We start from the raw sequence: 20,316 nt of genomic DNA, 5'->3' as shown, positions 1-20,316 counted from the left end.
CCTTACGATGAGTGTACACGTCCAGGAAAGGGAAAAAGAGCTGGGTATGAAAAAGCAAAATGTGCTTCAGGGTTTCCTATCAGGTGCCAATCAATTTGGGATTCAAACTTAAGTCTATTTTTGATAAAAGTCTGCACTTGCCCACAGTTAACATATTACAGTTAGTGTCCACCCAGTCCCCATATCACACCCCCGATATATACACACAGAGATGAAGCAATCCCAGTGACCTCCTATGGCTGAGCAGGGTCACTACACAGCAGCAGTCACGTGTAAAACATTACTGTTCACTCTAGTGTGGCATGCCAATGCAGCAGAGCTTCTGTCCGGACTGCCGTGCTCCGATTGGAGGCCTCAATCACAAGCCTAACCAGGGCTTCCATCGTATCAGGTACGTGAGCTTCTGCCCCTCCTAGTAACTGGCTCTGGGCTTCAGGACTTTTCCTACTCTTTCTCCTAAACTGTCACTAACTTGTGACACTATCATACATCTGGATCTATGTCATGCTCGCCACCAGGGCCAAGGTACCTGTCAGCAGGAAGCCATAAGGTACTGTCACTGGTCTTAAACGCAGACTGGCCTGCACATTAATACTTGCTAATACAGACATGCTCTGTGGGTCCTTGGGCTTACTCCTTGTAGAAGTTTGTGTCTGTAAGTAGATGTCCTGATTCAGGACAGTAGCTCAAACCAACTGAAACAAGATCTACCTATCTCAGCACATGCTGCCTGACTTATACTGTAAACTATCTTAGATCTCTCTTGTCTTCTTCCCGCCTATCTGTAGTTTGCAGGTTTTGTTTGGCTTTTGTTTTGTATTGTTTTGTTTTGCTTTTAACATAGGATCTCATACTTGGCAGTCCTGGCGCTTACCATGTGGCCCAAGCCTGTCTCATCCTATTGTGACCCAATCCTATTGCTAGGATTACAGGGGCATGTCACGTCACCTGGCTTGTTTTTGTTTTTCAAGATGAAGGACATATAATCGGGTTTGTCAAATACTGTCCTGCCTTGGTCTGGGTGAGAGCTGAGTTTTAGGAAACCCACACCACATTCTAAGCCCCTTTATGAAAGTTGTCCCTTATATAAGGGGGCACAGGAATTAAGGAGAATGACACCTTTCCCATATGCTTGGCATCGTCTAGATTGTTCGTCCACAGCGCCTGTCACAGTATGAGTGCTGTAGAAAGACTTGTCCTACTGCACTGTTAGGGAACTGGGACAAGAAAGCAAAGCTGCCCTGGCTTTGGTTTGTAGTTGCTTGGCTTTGAAGGGACAGAGGGTCTGTTCCAGCAGACGTCACAGTCTAAATAGCAGTCTGTTCCCTGGCTTCTGACACAGTGCAGCTGGTCATGCCCTTAGGATTGGCTGGTGGGGCTGACGCAGTCTATACATTCTGGTCCATCTGTGTGAACAAAGCTTACAATACCCCAGCTGCTTGTCTCCAAGACCTGGCAGGAAGTTCTCGACATGCAGTATCTTTGCAACTGAGTGCACACATTGCATCTCCCACCTACTACACATGATGCAAAATGGTCTGCAGACCGTGGATCCCAGTTTACGACTGGAGAAATGAGAAGAACATGGAAAATACAAACATGGGCACAAAATGTCCCCATTTCAGCTGCCCAGATGGCACCTGCTTCTGTCCTGAGGCCTTCCCAGGGATCAGCAGCCGTGGCCATTTCCTGTACCCCTTTAAACTGAGTCCTGGGGGAGTCAGCCAGCCAGAAGGCCGGGCTGAAAAGAAAATGATGCATAGGCAGGCGTCCCAGGCCTAGAAGGACTTTCAATGTTGTTTCCTTGGAGCATGGAGCCCTATCTCCCAGTCCTAAGGGTCTGAGATGCCCCTGTAGCTAAGAAGAGCAGCCTATTTCAATCTCTCCCTTGTCTCTTCTCTTCCTTTCCAGTATTAATGAGGACAGAACACAGACTGGCCATGTGCTGGGCAACCCAAGGCCCAGTGGTGAAGCAGTGGCATGTGACCGAGGGCTGTCCCCAGTGGTCTTCATTCTCACCCGGCTACTCACTCACTTGGCTATGCTTGTGGGTGCCACTCAGAATCCCCAGGTACTTGTGATAAGCTGCTACACAGGGGAGGATCCTGCTGTTGTTTCCCATCAGCCCTTTGCTCACCAGGGTCTGTGAAGTATGAGTGTGTTGATGGTACCTAATCTACCAGGTGACAGAAACCTAACATCTCCTGGCCTTCTCCACCATGGCATGGACTAGGATGAAGTGCTTGTCAGATTATATAAAATCCATTTCTTTTCTTTTTTCCAGACAGAGTCACTCTGTAGCCCTGGCTGTCCTAGAATTCACTCTGTAGACCAGGCTGGCCTCAAAATCATAGAGATCTGTCTATCTCTGCCTCCCAAGTGCTGTGATTAATGGCATGCACTACCACTGCCCAGTGAGATTTTATTTTTTTTAATATTTTTCACAGTTCTCCAGAGGTCAGAGTTCTTTTACTGAATAGTGGAGTTGGTTTATTTTAACTGATAACAATTTTCTACATTTCTGAGACTAGATGTCAGCTGTACAGACATGTCAGCACAGATTCACTTTCCAAGTGTAGCATGGGGAAGCTACGGTCATCTGTGCTGCATTTCCCTCATATCAGCATTAGCAGGAGGGGGAAAGTTCAAGGTTGAGGCCATCTACTCTCAGACAACACCACAGGCTGCATTTCCTGTTTCTTCCACCTTTGCTGATACATCCCGCAGCAGTCATGCTGCCGTCCTCCTCTTCCTGGCCTCTCCTGAGCTCACCACCTCCTCTTACACGAAGTGTTCTGAACTTCTGTTTTGTTACTCCCAGGCCCTGATCAGAATCATTAAGCCTCAGGTTCAGGACCCACAAGGCTTCCTGCAGCAGCACATCCAGAGAAACCTGGAACAGCTAAACAAGATGCTGGGCAGGAGTGCAGACGAGACCATCCTTGTGGTACACCTCATCCTGCGCAGTTTGCTCAAGGAACGGCACCCCGTGTTTGGCCAGAGTAAGCAAAGGGGGCAAAGGCTAAGCTGGACTTAGGGGTCACTTCCCATGGCTCCTGAGTGAGTAAACTAAACTTGAGCTAAGCATGGCAACCTGTAACCCTAGTACTTGGGAATCTGAGGCAGGAGGATTGTTGTGAGTTCGAGACAAGTATGGGTTTCACAGGAAACTCCTTTAATAAACAGAGAGGAGATGGGAGAAAAAGCATGAACTCTTACTGGGGCAAAGAGGCTGCTCTGTTCCTCCATCCATCCACCTACCTAACAAGGACCTCTGCTTCTCGAGACTGTTTACACGCAAGTGCCAACCCACTGTGATGGAGATGATGTGTGTGCAAGAATCGGTCACTGTCATTGCTTCTGCTCTTTACTAAAAATTCCATGGCTGTGCGCTAGCCCCAGAGTTGACAATGCAATGTTTCCATGTACACAGCACACTCAAGACAAAGCAAGCACTGCTCCCTGAGCTGACACTTCTGCTCTAAGCCTCTAAGTCTACTAGGAAAGGCAGTAAATGTCACTGCAGATGACATTATTTGTTTTTTTTAATTTAATTTTATTTTTTTGGTTTTTTTTTCAGTTTTTTGAGACAGGGTTTCTCTGTAGCTTTGGAGCCTGTCCTGGAACTAGCTCTTATAGACCAGGCTGGCCTCATACTCACAGAGATCTCCTGCCTGCACCTCCCGAGTGCTGGGATTAAAGGCGTGCTCCACTACGCCTGACCCACTGTGCTACTTTATAATAAGGCAGTGACACTATAAAGTGCCACCTGCAAACAGAGCACTCCCTCCTCCCTGGGCCTCCCTCCCCAGTCAGCATCACAGGGAATTTGTTCCATGGATTTTAGTTGTCCTGTGATTTTACACAAATGATGGAGTCCTAGAAGGCTCCACCATCTCAGGATCTGCACCACCTTCATGGGTCCTGCCTGCTCTGCCTGCTCTGCCTGCTGGTCTGAGGAGTAGCACCTGGAGTAGCTGATGGTACCACTGGCCTCTGTCACTGCTCCTGGGCTTGTGATTTTTAGGTTCTGTCCTTAGTACTTTTGATCAAATGGCTTTGTTGTGGCAGCAATGGGTCAGAGGACCTATCTGAGGTTGAAATGCTGTCACAACGTGGGAGCAGCAGAGACTGCGTCCAGGACAGTTCACACTCTTAGAGAACTTAGGAAGGGGCTTACTTCCCCCACATAGGACTTTCTATTGGCAGTTATTTCATGCTTACTGTATGCAGGCTGCTATGGCTCTTGTTCTACAGCAACCCACATGTTTTTATTTTATTTGTAGGTGTATTAAATTTTAATGCAGAATTGTCAACCAAAGCATCCAGAAACAGCTGGGAGAAGTATCTTGAAGCTCTTCTTCTACCTGAATTGAAGGTGAGCTGTGACGGTCACTCAGCACTTCTCTAGGATAGGGTAGGGGTCTCCCACATATCTGCAGAGCAATCTTTGCCCATCATCCCTGGGAAAGAGCTGCAGGAGCCTCTACCAAGGTTCAAAGTTCAGTGTCCTCATCCTCCAGCTTGTTTATCGTCACTGTAGATAGCAGCATCTGAGGGTGGGAAGCAGACTTTCTATCCTATAGAGATGTGCTGGGATGCACAGTAGTCGAGGATGAATGACCCTTCTGTCAGAGAGGAGCAATGCACACCACAAATAAAGTGAGGAAAGAAAAGCAACAGGTATGGTCCTCTTAGTCCCCTGTGCACAGGGAGGGAAACCCTACAACAGGTACTGTTGGATTATAGCGGAAACCAGCAATGGGACACTCAAGACAAGGAGGGCAGCCACAGTGAGTTACTAGGTGTCCCAGATGTGTGCAGCAGTGTCTCAGTTGGAGAATTCTGTGTCATTTTCTTCACCCAGCATCTTGACCAAACCTTGGCAGCTGTAAATGCTCTTATCAGCCAAGATGAGCGCATCAGCTCCAACCCCGTGGCCAAAATCATATACAGGGACCCAGCAACCTTCCTGCCTCACTTGCCCCAAAAGAGTGTGGTTCATTGCTCGAAGATTTGGAGCTGCAGGAAGAAGATCACAGTGGAGAACCTGCGGCATATTGTGGAACAGAAAAATGGCAAAGAAACGGTGCCTGTCCTCTGGTTCTTCCTCCAGAAGGTACACGTGATGCCCGGGTGATCTAGCTTTTTCTGTGCAGATGATCCCCAGGACCGAACAAGCTCTGAACCTTTGTTCAGAATATTGGTTCCTAGGGTGGAACTCTGAGCAGCTGCCAGTGCTGTGACTCTAATAGAACATGAACAGCAGGAGACTCAAGGAGAGAGGGAGGTCTTCAGCCCTTGCTTGCAGTCTCAGGCAGTCTGAAGCAGAGTCACATGTAAACTACATACAAGTTGGTCAGTGGTCACCTAAAGAGAACTTGAGGACCAGGGGTCTACTTGGCCACTCAGCAACAATGAAGGTACAGGTCTTGAGCCATGTCTCCTCCTCGTAGCTTGGAGCAGGTGACCTGCAGAGCCTGCTGACTGTAAATATTATTAGTATGTAAAACCTTCCTCCCAACCTGTAGACCTTCTAGGCACAGACTGAAGTGGGGATGTGGGCTGGAAGCAGGGTGGAGAGCTATGAGATGCAGCAATCCTGTCTAAAACCCAGAAACACATGCAGCTCCTGTACCCACTGGGGTCCTCAAGCACAGTGGTCTTTTTGTTTCACTGAGAACCAGTGTTTGCAGCCAGCAAGTGATTCAGAAACTTCTGGTGTTCACAGAAGAAATGTACTCATGTCAACGCTGTGACTTCTCTCGGGTAGTTTTCTTTGGCTGAGGAAGCTGGGGTCCAAAGCTTTGGAACAATAGGCACTACTAACTTTCTCTTCTCTTTATAATTTAATAATGATAACTATTAAACATAATAATAGATACAGATAAAGGGGCCTATGGGACATTTCTACAGATGCACACAGAATGTGCTGGTGAAGCCCCCTTCTTTTGCCAGCCTTTCTACCTATTTCCTCCATCTGCTGCTCCACAGATGGGCTGAGAAAGCAGTTACATGGTCACATCCCTGTCTTTCTGTCTGCATGGAACACCCTGAGGTGGTCCCTGGAGACCAGTGGAGTAGAGCGGTGATTGCCATCCTTCCTCTAAGTCAACTTCCCTTAGCCCGTACATATGAGTGTCTTGTGCTTATCTTTCTGTATCAGACTTATTTCATTTAATAAAGTGACCTCCTGGAGCGGGAGAGATGCTTCAGTCATTGAGAGCACTGACTGTTCTTCCACAGGACTTGAGTTTAATTCCCAGCACCCATATAGTGGCTCACAATCATCTATAGTGGGATCTGATGCCCTCTACTGGTGGTGCAGACAGCCATGCACAGAGCATTCATATACATAAAATACATAAATCTTAAAAACAAATAAATGTAAAGTGACGTCTATGCCAACTGTATCCATTTTTGTGCCAATGGCAGGACTGTATCCATCCTATGCTCTGAGGCTGCCTGTCTGCCTCTGAGACATACACCACACATTCTCTGCCCATTCGTCTACTGACAGGCATGTAGGCTGAGGTTGTCTTAGCTGTTGTGTGTGCTCATGTGACCTCATTTCTGTGAGTGCAGAACCGAAAGAAAGGATGGATTGTATGGTGATTAACATTTAATTTTTGAGGACGCCCCATACTTTTTGCCATGATACCTGTTCATATTTACATTCTACTAGCAATGCTAATCCCTTTTCTGCACATCCTGGCCAGCATCTGTCCCTTGCTGTTTTCTCACTCACCTGCTGACTGGGTGAGACGGTATTCCATCTGACTGGTGCATTTGGATTCCTGTCCAGAAACCACTCCTTACCCAGCATGTTTTTCTGTTTCTTCTGGCAGTTTTGGGTCCTGCAGTTAGGTATTTGGTCCAACCTGGGCTGATGTTTTACTGGATGAGACAGGATGCAGTCTTCAAGGCAGCTCTGTCCCATTGGATTTTGGCACATGGGTTTGGCTCTGGGTGGGCTGTGTGTAGAACAGTATAACCCTGCAAGCCATTTGTGGGTTTGTAGTGAAAGAATGGGGTGGCCCGTACTTGTATTTAATTCTAGGGTACATCCCTATGTAAGATGAAACACTGACCAGATAGGATCAGCAGCACCAATCGCGCACAAAGAATACGTGCCGACAGCATTTCTTAGATTGATGAGAGGCATCACTATTACCCATCTTCCTTTCTGCAGGAACCAGAACTGAGGTTGGTGAAATTCTTGCCTGAGATTTTGGCCTTGCAAAGAGATCTAGTGAAACGATTCCAGAACATTTCAGAAGCAGAGTACGGTTCCATTCGAGGTTTTATTAGCAGTCACCAATCAGGTATGATTCTGCCCAAGCTCTAAGAAGAAATGAGGACCCTCTGTGTTTACAGAGGAAGGGACGAGGGCTCGGTTACCGGTGCCATGTGTCTTGAGCTTTCACCATGAGGTGAGGAGACACAAATTCCAGTCAGCTCAGCTGCAGCAGGACAGCACAGAATTGGTTCTATCCAGAGATCAGAGCTTGTACTGTGTGGATCAGAACTTGGCTGTACTGTTGTCACGGTTCTCACCAAATGCTTTACTCAACAGATGGGCTGAGAATGCTGTACCACGATCGGATCACTGTCTTTCTTTCCACCTGGAATGCGCTGAGGCGGTCACTGGAGACCAATGGTGAGTGTCCTCCTCCCCCAGCAGAGTGTCACACAGGATGTGCTGTGCGCACAATGCTCTGCATGGAGCTTGGCCTGTTACACCAGCACCACACAGGCTCACTAGGTGTCTCCATTTGGAGGCTGTCTTAGTTAGAGTGACAACTGCTCTGATGAAAAGGGATGATAAAAGCAAGTTGAGGCAAAAAGGGTTCACATGGTTTATTTCTTCCTCAGCACTGCTCATCATCAAAGGAAGTCAGGACAGGAACTTAAGCAGGGCAGAGACCCAGAGGCAGAAGCTGATGCAGAGGCCATGGAGGGCTGCTGCTTTATTGACTTGCTCCCCACAGCTTCCTCGGTCTTCTTTCTTATTCAATCCAGGACAACCAGACCAAATATGGCAACACCCACAATTGGCTGGGCCCTTCTCCATCAATCACTAATTAAGAAAATGGCCTACAGCTGGATCTTATGGAGGCATTTTCTTAATTGAGGTTTCCTCTTGGAATCAGCTGGTATCAAGTTGACATAAGACTAGCCAGTGCAGCATCTGAGAAGTGTGATGGCATTAGAGCCTCCCTCTTCTTGAATCCAAAAACTGGGTTTCAAGAGTGCTGGGATCACTGAAAACTTGCCAGCACATTTGTTAGAGGCAAGACCTTAATACCAGGTCCTTGAAGTGTGTCAGCTGGTGGGACCGTGTCTGTGTGCCTCTTTCCCTCACCTTGATCAAACAGCATGGAGCAAAACCTACCTGGCTGCTAAGGAATAACCCTGTCATTTCCAGGTGAGATCAAGCTACCAAATGATTACTGCAGCTCCGACTTGGATCTGGATGCCGAATTTGAGGTCATCCTTCCACGGCGAAGGGGCCTGGGCCTCTGTGCAACTGCCTTGGTCAGCTACTTGATTAGCCTGCACAATCAAATGGTCAACGCGGTGCAGAAGTTCTCCACGGAAAACAGCAGGTGTGTGTCCAAGTCAACAGAACTTGGTGCTTGTCCAGCCCTAGGCTCCTGAGCCCCTGCCAACTTCTGCTCTTCCATGGCAGACGCTCCCATAGCCGCTCTCTCCAGAGTCCTCCACAGACATACAGCTTTCCCCTGCTCAGATCACAGAGCCCGAAGCAGGGGTGTCTACATGTGTCTGCTTTTGATATCAATCATGTGTCTTGTGTCCCTCAGCTATTCTATAGACACCTCTGAGGTTACTGACCTGCATGTCATCCACTACGATATGGAACGGGACCTGATTCCACTGATTGTCTCCAACTGCCAGTACCAAGTGCAGCAAGGTGGAGAAACCTCACAAGAGTTTGACCTAGAGAAGATCCAGCGGCAGATCAGCAGCCGCTTCCTCCAGGGCAAGCCCAGGCTGACCCTCCAGGTAGGCTGAGCCTGCTGCTAATTATATGCTTGGTTTGTCTGTCATGAATAAGTGATCCTTATTCATGTTTTAAGGGACAGCACGGTGCACTATGCCAGTCACAGTCTTATCTGCTTCATTTCCTTGCCACCCAAAGCATGCATGGTCACAGCTCCATCAGCCTACCCGCTGTGGTGATCTCAAGGCCTTTGGTACCACCCACTGAAACTCAGTCTCCCAAAGGCATCCTCTGGTCTCAGTGGACTTAGCATTTAGTTTTTCTCACATAATTAAGGACATCACCAAAGAACTCTGCCACTGTTGCACCGGTCCTCAGCATTCTGTGCCCAGGTACCAGTGTGCCTTCTGTGTGTCCTCATCCATTAACTGCCACCGCCTCTCATTTTGGCTATCTATCCTCTATCCCTGGATCATCTCTGTATTTGATACCCAGCATGGCTTCCTACTGCCTCCCTTCACCTGGCACAGAAGGCCCTATGACCTGGCTCCAGCTCAGATTTCCAGTTACCTTAACTCAATTAATTGCCTGCCCTCAGACATAGGATTCCTGCCATCCAAGGAACACAGTGGCAGAGCCACATCTCTGTTTCTTCATCTGAAGAGCTGGTGATCCAGTCTAGTCAGATACATTACTCTTGTACGTTTATTCGTGTCCACAGACATCCATTAGTTCACCGTGAAGCCTGCAGTTAGGCTGTGACTTGGAGTGTAGAGTATTTCTGATTCACTCTGACAGCCGTGCTGTGCAGAAGAGTGACCTCCTTGTCCGATCTCTAGACTTAACAGTTACTGAAGAGCTGGTAAATGAGCTGTCCTCCTGCGCATGTTCCTCTTGGGGCCCCATGCATACTCAGTGTCGTGCACCATCTATGTAGCAGTATCTCTGAGGCCATTGCAACAAGGCTGGCACCTGCTGTGTCACTGCTTCCAAAGACAGTGTCTTCAGCAGACTTCCTGCAGCAATGCTGCCTTTCCCAGGAATGCCCTGAGTAGCGGGGTCCCACTGCTGAGTTACTGGGGGTCCACTGTGGATTTCACCTCTAAGAACCTTTCTCTCCCAATTTAGGGAATACCCACCCTGGTGTACAGACATGACTGGAACTACGAGCATCTCTTCATGACCATCAAGAACAAAACAGCACAGGTGCTCTTGACAACCCCTGTCCTTCTCTGGGAGGCTCTATCCACTCCAGATAGCTCCAGCCTCATCCTGTGTCTACTGTGAGCACTAGCGGCTCAGTGTCTTTTGAAGAACCCCAGGACTCCTGTAAGCCGGGCTTACTACACAGGAAGCAGGACAGCAGTTCACTGAGCTTTCTTATTCAGTTTAAATGCAGTCATTCTGAGGAGCGGATTTCTAGTAACATATCACTGCTGTGTGCGCTGAGGATAAACAGCCAGAGAACTTAAATGTGTCCCTGCTCGTTCCTAGCAAGTCTGAGAGGAAGCTGAATGGCTGTGTCCCCTCATAGGATTGTTACTGTTTTGTTGATTTTGTTTGTTTTTCGAGGCAGGGTTCCTTTGTACAGGCTTAGCTGTGCTGGAACTAGCTTTGTAGACCAGGCTAGCCTCAAATTCACAGAGATCCGTCTACCTCTACTTCCCGAGTGCTGGGATTAAATGTGTGCACAGGCACCTCCTGGCTATAGGATTTGTCTGAGGCTCAGTGAGTTTGCCTCCATTACTGTGGAGTCTGTAGTGCTGCCTGCACTTAGTGTGCACTAAGAATCAGCCATGTGCTTTCTACGCAGCCTGTCCCAGCTCTGTCCTCTTCCCTGTTGGTGAGAAACAAGAGGTCAACCACAACCCTAACCTTGCATTTTGTTCCCCAGAGCCCACTCACCAACTCAGCCATCAGTGCCATCAGAGGACAGCTACAGTCCTACAGTGATGCCTGTGAAGCCCTGTCTGTCGTAGAAGTCACCCTGGGTTTCCTGAGCACAGCTGGTGGGGATCCTGGCATGGACCTGAATGTGTACATTCAAGATGTCCTACAGATGGGCGATCAGACAGCGCTGATCTTAAAGGTAAGCAACAGAACAGAGCCTGCAGGAATATCCCAGGAATCCCTGTACTCTGGAGGATGAGGCAGGAAGATTGCCAGGTCCAGGTCAGCCTGGGCTACAGAGTGAGTTCCAAGCCATATTAAACTACTGAGCAAGACCTCAAAACAGAGAGGGGGAGTCCTATTGGAAGGCGTTGCATGGGAAATCACATGACCCTCCCCAGAAGCTCCGGATTCCTACCTAATTGCACCATGCATCCATGTCAGAACCCCAGAATGGGGAACATCAAGAATGTTCCTCACACAGCCAGTCCAGCATGCACACAGCACAGTCGAGGAGACTGACCATCTAGGCTGCCACCATCTGTGAGCAGTGCAGATCTGCACGATGTGTGATGTCACGACTCTCTGCAGCAGAATTTAGAGACTGTGAGGGATGGGTCAGCTCATTTGTGGATGTGACTGTCTCATGACAAGGAAAACAGAATGGGCTCAAGACAGAAGTGGGGGAACATGCCTATGGTGTGCACTTAGACTCCTTGGTGCACAGTGGTGACACATTGGGACTTTGGCCTTCCACGGAGGTTCTGCTTCACTTTCAGGCCCTAAACAGATGTCAGCTGAGACACGTCATTTCCCTCTGGCAGCTCCTATCTGCACATAAGTCAGAACAGCGGCTGCGACTGAACAAAGTGAGTTCCATCTCTGCTTTCCGCTGCGGAGGGAGCAGCGAGCACCCAGGTCTTCTGAGGTCTTACTGTACCACTTGTTGATCCTTCAGGAGCCGTTTCGGGAAATTGATGTCAAGTACAAAGAGGACCTCAGTCTGCAGCATGCAAGGCTCCTCAGCACATTCCTGAATGAGGCAGGCTTGGACACCTTCCTCCTGGAGCTCCATGAGATGATCATGCTGAAACTCAGAGGCTCCCAGGCTGAGAGCGGCTTCAACCCCAATTGGAGGTATGGCCTTGTACAGCTGCTGGCAGAATGCCCTGTTGTCCAGTGGCTTCCCCTAGACTTGAAGATTCTCCTAACTTATCCAAGACGCTTCTCCTGCTAATTTTCCATGCCTTTGCTATTTTGTACCTTTGGTTTGGTTTTCAGATTTTTAAGACAAGATTTCTCTGGGTAGCTCTGGGTGTTCTAGAACGCTAGAGGTTTGTAGACCAGGCTAGCCCCAAACTCAGAGATCCATGTGCCTCTGCCTACAGAGAGCTGGGATTGGAGTGTGTGTCCCCCCCATACAAGGCTTTTTTGGTTTTAATTTCTTGAGTTCTCTCTTTGATTTTAGTCCCTTGTGATTAAAACAAAGCAGGAGGTTCCCGAAATGTCCATCAGGTTTGCTTGTTGCACACGCATGGGGCCTTGTGTTTAGATCCCTGGAACCCATATTAAAATCTGGGTGTGGCTGCCCATGCGTGCGGCTCCAGCACTGGGATGGGAGGGGAAGACAGGAGGACCCTGGGAACTTGCTGAAAAAAAAGTAAGTTCCAGGCTCAGTAAGAGACCCTGTCTCAAGAAATTAAGGCGGGAAGTGATAGAGTAAGATACACAATGCCATCCTCTCACCACTGAATACACATGCACAGACATGTGCACACATATAAATACCACACACACAAAAGGCAGGCAAACAGGAAGGAAGGCTGGGATGTAGCTCATTGGAAGAGTGTTTGCCTAGGATGCACAGAGCCCTGGGTTCATTCCTCAGTGCTACAGAGATGGAGCATGGTAATAGACACATACAATCCTGGCACTCGGGAGTTATAAGCAGAAAAATCAGACGTTCAAGATCATTGTCAGCTACACAGCAAGTTTGGGGCCAATGTGGACCACATGGAAACTACAAACTCATATATTCCCTTTATATCAAGTAGTCTTAGTATGTCACACAAAGGTTCACTCTAGAGTTGGTAAAAAACCACACCAGTGTATACAGGCTACAAAACACACTGAGCCATCTGTTCCAAGTATGTCAATATAACGGTCCAACACCAGTGTCTCCTTTTATCTGACCCCCCTGATTTAGAGGCACTTAGTAGCTGGGCACATTTTGCACTCATCATCTATTTGTGAAGATGCCCTTTATCGTTTTTGCTTAACTGGGGGCTGTTTATCTCTATTAAATTTTTATTGTATGTGTGCTGTTTTGCCTGCATATGAGCCGGTGCACCTCTTTAATGCCTGATTCCCTGGGGAGGTCAGAGGATTCTGATCCCCTGGAACTGACGTAACAGAGATGTTACAAACTCTCTCTTATTCCTTGTTTTCACAGCCTCAGGGATACTCTAGTGAGTTACATGGAGACTAAAGACAGTGATGTCCTCCCAGAAGTGGAATCCCAGTTCCCAGAGGAGATCCTCATGTCCAGTTGCATCTCAGTGTGGAAAGCTGCTGCCACACGAAAAGAGGACCGGCAGGCGAGGTAGAGCAGCTCAGCCTTCAAACCTGGCTGGAGAGGAAGGTCCTCCCCACCTCCCCTCATAGCTCCCCACACAGGCTGTGCCCCTGCGTGAAGAAAAGTGGGGGCACCGCACTGGATTCAAGGCTTACACACACCATACAAGAGGACGGCTTTTAGAGAACCAAGCTGTTTCTGGAACACACGCCTATTCCAAAACTTCCTCGTGTATGATGATACGAAATTGCCAATCAACTGCCTCTTAACATTCCAGAAGAAACTAAAGAGAATCATAGTCAGGTCATAACCAATACTGACCCTCTGAAGACTGCCAGCCTCTCCCCTCATAGTTCATGGCCACTACTTTACCGCATAGAGAGAGGGGCAGTCATTTCTTCCTATTCTATTATATATTACAAAAACAAATTTATTCTTTCTGTACATGTACAGGAATAAATGTACATATGTAATATATACAAAAAGAAAACATTTATTTTTCTTTCTGTACATTTATTCTTCCTTCCAGCCCCTTAAGTTTTGAGCGCTACACACGTATTTCTTGGTTTCTAAGATGTGTGAAAATTGCCACACTAGCACAAGGAAATCCAAGGTGCTTGTACAAGCTGTAAGGCCACATGAACAAGACCTAACGCTGACCCCACCATGAGCCACTGTCAAATTGCAAAGGGTCAAAGCCAAACACTCACTGAGAACACTGGACTGGGGCAAAGGATGGTGAACGAACTGGAGAGCAGGGACGATGGTGGCTGCTGGAGCACTTGCCCCCCCCCCATACACAGCGTCCTGGGTTCTCTCCCCAGCACTGCAAACGGGAAAGGGGACAAGGGAAAATGTGTTACAAGCCTTGGCCAGAGGTATCTGAGGGCTGGGACTATGGCAAACATGGTGCCCTGAAGTTCACTTGCTAGCACGGTTGAAATGAAAGCTATTCGAGGGATACTGTGGAGAGTTACTGACTGTAGCTGTCCAATATGCATTCAACAAGATCTGAGCTTCCCTGAGCACAAACCAGTTAAGAGAAGGCAGGAAAAGAGCCCACCCTGATCTCGTGCTGTCTTTCCCACTGGACGTGATGTCTCTTTGTGTCACAGTCCGCTCTGCTTCCCCTGATCCCTCTGGACTAATCCTATTCCTGGCGCGCACCACGTAAGAACAGCCAGTGTTCACAAGCTGGAAGTCATTTCTTTCACAGAGACAGTAACTTGAACTCGAGGGCCCATATACTCTGCAGAAATACAGACTGGTAGTCAGGAGCACATCCATGGGCACAGCACCACCATCAAAGGTGAATCTGAACCACGCCCTGTTCTGAGCAGACCTGCAGTAACTCATGTCAGACTGTTCACAGTGACAGTGATAATCTTACTCCAAACTATGAAGTGCACCTGTCCCCAGATGTCTGCATTCCACGTTTCCTGCTGAATGCATGTGTCAGGGTACAGGGTTCACTGAATTTCCCAACTTGGCCTTGGATCTCCATTGATACCTCATATTGGGGCTTAACTCGCCCTGGTCATCAGAGGGCAGCTGAGCCCCACACTGTTTCTTGCTGTGAAGGCCTTTTTTGGCTTTGACCTAGCTAGGCATTTTTTTGTCATGAAGAATTTTAATTAAAATGTTTCATTTTGTATGCTATACTATGCTTAACTGTCTATGTATGTCTGTGCACAAAATACACAGATGCAGCCCTGTCAAAAGTGAACTGCCCTATTTTTGTCAGACCCATTTTAATAAACTTGAGCTTTACTGCTGAGAGTCCTTCTTGGGCCGGGAAGATGGCTCAGTGAGGAAGGGCACTCGCTGCCACGCCTGATGACTTCAGCTGGGACCTGGGTCAGAGAAGGAAGGAACTGGCTAACTTCGGGTTGTACACACACACACACATACACACACACACACACACACACACACACACACACACACACACGAATTTTTGAATGTTTCAATTCCTGAGTGCAGAGTTTACATCTACAACACACAGACCTTGGCCAGGCTTTTCGAAATGGTTTTGGGTTTCTGTGAATTTCCCCTGCTGCAGTATCCAGTAGGGTTCAGAACAGAAAACCTACAGTCTAGGACATGGGCAATATTTTTTCCTCAGAGTAAAAGCACTGCAGGACTCTTGTTTATGGCAGAGACCGCGCTGCTGTACTGGTCTCAGAGCATTCTGCTAGAGGAAACCTCACTGGACAGCTACCAGAAAATGGAGATGAGCCCTGACTTCAATGAATCGGGCTTTGGATGAGGAAGATCCATCAGGAATAGGAAATAAGGGCAGGAAAGGAGAAGTAGTTCAGATTCTGTGCCTTCCCTAAGCCATGCTAGGATTTGCCATTTGTTAAATGAAATAGCCATGAGCTACTTCAGCTAAGAGGAAAATTCCAGTGTTCTTACCTCGAAGAGAACTCGAGTGACCCAAGTCTGGGTGTCCCCAGTACACCAGTGGATGAGTAGGAACACTGTAAATGGAGACTAGTCATTGGTTTCCTGGCTGCCCAGACCCAAATAATTATACAGAAACTATAGCAATTAGAACAGTGCTTGTCTAATGGTTCAAGTGTATTCCTAGCTAGTTACTTAATTCCTAGCTATTTAATCTTAATTCTTAGCTAGTTAATCATATATTAATCAATTTCCATTCATTTATGTATTGCCATGATTGTCTACCAGTAAGATTCCAGCATCCTTCTACTTAGGCTGCTACGTGGTGTCTCTTTGACTCTGCCTTCTTTCTTTCTCTCTCTCAAGATTTCTCGTCTGACTTTACTCTGCTAAGCCATTGGCTGAAACAGCTTTATTCACTAGCTGAAAAAAAGTAACACATATACAGAAACATCCTGCATCAGAACATCTCTCATGTGACCCTAGACAGACGTGAGCAAATATCTATTTACCCCAGAAGAGACACTGAGAAAAGACCACAGAAATTACTGCAAACATGTCTACCTTAGGGACAGATGCATGGGTGACTCATGACGCATGGCTGCATCACTGCAATGCTCAACCAGGCTTGAGAAACAAGTTATCAAAGCCCTACACCCCAAGGCTCACAGCTGTCTAAACAAGTGTCTGTTCCCCCAGGATTTGCATATATAACCTCGGGGACAAGTCTTGGAACTCTGTGTGCTTGAGAGCCCAGTGAGTTTCCCCTAAGCCCCCAGTGCCCTCCAGAAGCCAGTTAGGAGGGAACAGCTCCACAACAGGTGGATAACGTGTTGAAGGTCAGGCTGCAGAACCAGCTGAGCCCAGAGGGGTGCTCAGTGGGCAGGAGACCCAGGGCCCTGCGTTCTATACCAAGCAGTGAATAACATCTGTATTGCTTTCTGCACTTTCTGCTCCCTTAGCTTGCTAAGTAAGCCTGGGTGCGAGCATTCAGGATCCACACACAACTAGAAAAGGAGCACGAGGAATGCACCTTTCTCCAGACAGCAATGCTGGTAACTCACACCCTCTCTGTAGGCACACTGCACAGCACACTAGTGTTCATCTGGGCTAGAGTGGGAGGGGGAGGGCGCAGCCCCTACAGCAGAGGGGGGGGGCAGGGCGCAGCCCCTACAGCAGAGGGGGGGGCAGGGCGTAGCCCCTACAGCAGAGGGGGGGCCAGGGTGCAGCCCCCACAGCAGAGGCGGGGCAGGGCGCAGCACCTACAGCGGGGGAGGGCAGGGCGCAGCCCCTACAGCAGAGGGGGGGACAGGACGCAGCCTCTACAGCAGTCTCTTGCTCAGGTGCTGCTCCTGCTGGGCTTCCTTCCCAGGCAGAGGGAGAAAGATCAGTGCTCCTTTCAGCCAGCACCTCAGCCATGACTTCCACAGAACCCACAGCTGCTGCCCCATCTCCACCGGCTTGAGTGGTTCCCAAACACCAAACGCTTTCCCCGGCCACTCTAACGAAGCCAGGCTGGCTTACCTGAGAACTGGTGCTGGCCCTCCTGTCTGCCAGCTCCATGACGACAGGCCTGCCACTTGACCTCTTCACACTGCAGTTTCCGCCTCTGCAAAATGCCTTCCGTTTCTGTGGGAAGAGAACACAGGGTAGGTAAATAAACACCGTGCCTGTGCTCAGTGAGTCTGGAGGAACCGGGCTTTCTCTCTCCTGGAAACCACTAACTTTCAAGGTCCTGCCAGTTGTGTTACAGGAAGCCTTTCCCCAACCACAGACTCAAGTTTGGTCTAACCTCGTCTTCTCTATTTCCCTCGTGAAAAGTATCTTCAGACTACACAACTTAGGTGTACACGTCTGAACTCCCCTGGTGACGGTCAGCCCATGTCACCCCGACCTCAGCTACTGCCTCACACACCCACCGCACTCCTACCCTGGCACATTTGTGCCTGTTTTCCCCTCTGCCTGTCACACTCAATCCCTCTCCTTTGATGAATTCTGGTCCTCTCATCCCCCACTACCCTCTCTCATCCCTTCCTCCCCGACTGAAACCAGTCTCCCCAGCAAGTCTTCTACTTCCCCATGTCTTTTGTGTGTGGCTGCTTGCATGAGCAGGGGTGGGAGGTTATTTATTGAAACACGGGCAAGTTAACAGTGGCCACGCCACTGAAGAAAGTGGCAATCCATGCCCAAGTTCACGGAGGAGTGGGGCAACCTTCAGGTGCCCTAAGTATCATTTCACACAGCCACCCTCACCTACAGCTCAAAGTCCTCTTCCCATGTGTATTTACTATTTTCCCGCACACCAACACAGCACAATGGCAATACCCTCACATCTTCTTGTTCCCAACTCATCACCAGCATTTACCACAAAGCAGAAAGAGCAAGAAGGAAGCACTGATCTAAGAAATAAAACAGGAACTGTTTATTTCCAAAGGAAGTGCCTTAGATTTGCTCAGGTTTACCAGACCATAACTAAGCAAGAAGATCCAAGCCCAGCCCTTCCAGCTGGGGCCTGCTTACATAGGCTCTTTTAACTTGTCTTAAGGTAAAAACAAAACTGCAGTCTAGAGCCGGAGAGATGGTTCAGTAACTAAAAGTGTGCACTGCTGTTTCACAGGACCCAAGTTCAATTCCTAGCACCCATGCCAGGAGGCTCACAGTCTCCTGTGACTCCAGCTCCAGGGCTCTAGCTCCCCTGACTGCCACAGACACCTGCACTCATGGCACAGACTTACACAAATAAAAATAAATCTTTAAAAATCTCCAGTCTGCTGAGCTCATATCATGAAGAGGAGGGACACACATTACATAAGGTTCTGTGTCCTGAACCAACAGAATGGGCATTTGGATGAAAGACTGTAACAGACACAGGAAGGTTGTACCCTTAAGTGGCCATCCAGTGAGGAATTAATGGGGCAGAGAACTGAGGTTAGGAATAGAAAAACTACAGTTCTGCACCAAATCGTCAGGCATTGGGTTTGTTTTGGGTGGACTCCCTGGGGTGGCTACTCTTGGTATTCATCTTGACTCTATCTGGAATCAACTAAAATCCAGGCAGCTGGGCAGACGTGTGAGGGACTTCCTTGATTGGATGTGGATGATCCAAGGTCCCGAGTCCCATCCTAAATCTGGACCACACCTTCTGGTGACAGTCTACATAAAAGTACAGGGAAGGAGGGAGCTATTGCTTTTGCCTGCTAACCCTCACTCTCCATGGTAAGTTCTGAATCTCCTTTGTGTATTTTCATTTTATCTGTTCTGTTCCCCTAGAGAACCCTGACTAATTCGCACCCTGGTCTGGGTCAGCTATTTGTGCCAACTCTGGTACAGGACTTCCCTTGCTGTTCTCAGAGACCCCTGTAAGCCCTGCCCCTAGTGACCTCCTGAGGCCAGGCTCCTTCCCTGACTGGTCTGGTCTGACCCCTCCAGAGGAAGAGCCTAAGGAGTTCCAAAGGTCAGGCCCCTCCCCAGTCTTCTCTTACAGCCATTCCCAGCTCCTCTAGGGGAGAGGGGTTAGGCCCCTCCCTACAGAAAAGTAAAAATACAACCAATCCCTGATCTGTCACCAAAATCGTGATAGCCTCCCATGCCCCCAGAAACCCCTTATAAACCCTGTCTTCTGCTCATTTCTCTGTTGCTTTTTACCGGAGCAGAGGCAGCTGCCCTCCTGAGTTTTCTTCCCTTCCCAATAAATCTCTTACATGAGATTAGTTGTATAGTGTGACTCTGTGGTATTCTTTGGCTCCTGAAAGCCCAGGCTACCCCACTACAAGTGTTATAGTTCTGCTCAGTCGCCCCCCCCCATGCCTGTCGCTGTGGTTCCCTAAAACAGAGTTAAACACTTGCATTGGGGCGTGCCCTCCCCACTGGGGCAGTCATTTCCCCCTCAGACTTGTCTGCAGGAGCATTTTATGTATTTAATTTGTTTTTTTCAAGACAGGGTTTCCCTGAGTAGCCCTGGCTGTCCTGGAACTCACTCTGTAAATCAGGCTGGTCTGAACTCAAGAGATCCCCCTGCTTCTGCCTCCCCAGCGCTGGAATTAAAGGTGTGCGCCACCCTGGCCCGCGAGCCCCGCGTTCCCTGGTCTTTTGAATTGTTATTTCGGCCTGAGGGCGCCTCACAGCCGACACAGCTGGGGAGAATCTACTAGCAAAGGTGTCCCCTCTTCCTTTACTCTAAAGGTTGCAGAGAGGCTGTCTGTTCCGCAAGCTGTGCCCGGGCGCAAGTGCGGACCTGATGCAGAGGAACCGCGGCCCCGGGCTCAGGGTGTGCGAGGAACGCGGCTGCTCGCTGATCCTCAGAGTGCGGCCAACGCTGCCCGGTGCCCTGGAGGCCGGAGGCGCGGAGAACGCAGCACGAGCGCGCATTTCCGAAACTCAGCGGCGACCACGGACGGGACAGCGGCCTGGGGCGTCTCGACGGCCAGCGCTGAGGAAACAGCGGCCCCTCGCGGCGGCCACCACAGTTGACGCGACGAAC

The 20,316-nt window shown here is 48.9% G+C and overlaps 1 protein-coding gene and 1 long non-coding RNA gene across 6 annotated transcripts in view; one reads left to right on the top strand and one right to left on the bottom strand.

Moving 5' to 3' along the window:
* LOC146893374 (E3 ubiquitin-protein ligase RNF213-like) overlaps nt 1-15,201 on the top strand; it is an 86,595-nt gene extending 71,394 nt beyond the window's left edge. For all 5 annotated transcript variants that reach the window (XM_087909670.1, XM_087909668.1, XM_087909666.1 and 2 more), the window contains 14 exons: nt 297-391; nt 1,912-2,071; nt 2,822-3,002; nt 4,287-4,378; nt 4,868-5,119; nt 7,193-7,325; nt 7,577-7,660; nt 8,429-8,609; nt 8,826-9,027; nt 10,094-10,171; nt 10,860-11,054; nt 11,635-11,724; nt 11,814-11,992; nt 13,308-15,201. In XM_087909670.1, coding sequence (XP_087765796.1) covers nt 297-391; nt 1,912-2,071; nt 2,822-3,002; nt 4,287-4,378; nt 4,868-5,119; nt 7,193-7,325; nt 7,577-7,660; nt 8,429-8,609; nt 8,826-9,027; nt 10,094-10,171; nt 10,860-11,054; nt 11,635-11,724; nt 11,814-11,992; nt 13,308-13,461 — 2,076 coding nt within the window. In that variant the 3' untranslated portion in view covers nt 13,462-15,201. The remainder of the gene's footprint in view (nt 1-296; nt 392-1,911; nt 2,072-2,821; nt 3,003-4,286; nt 4,379-4,867; nt 5,120-7,192; nt 7,326-7,576; nt 7,661-8,428; nt 8,610-8,825; nt 9,028-10,093; nt 10,172-10,859; nt 11,055-11,634; nt 11,725-11,813; nt 11,993-13,307) is intronic.
* Nucleotides 1-20,294, bottom strand: part of LOC148120732 (uncharacterized) — a 32,611-nt gene extending 12,317 nt beyond the window's left edge. The window contains exons 1-2 of the long non-coding RNA XR_015738699.1: nt 20,071-20,294; nt 17,361-17,465 (exon numbers count right to left, since the gene is read on the bottom strand). This is a non-coding gene — a long non-coding RNA (uncharacterized LOC148120732). The remainder of the gene's footprint in view (nt 1-17,360; nt 17,466-20,070) is intronic.
* Between the last annotated feature and the right edge of the window lie 22 nt (nt 20,295-20,316).

Source organism: Myodes glareolus, chromosome 9 (assembly GCF_982192425.1).
Source record: "Myodes glareolus chromosome 9, mMyoGla1.1, whole genome shotgun sequence".
In the NCBI taxonomy this organism is placed as follows: Eukaryota; Metazoa; Chordata; class Mammalia; order Rodentia; family Cricetidae; genus Myodes; species Myodes glareolus.
Note: the sequence above shows the minus strand (reverse complement) of the source record. Positions and strands in the feature narration are given on the sequence as shown.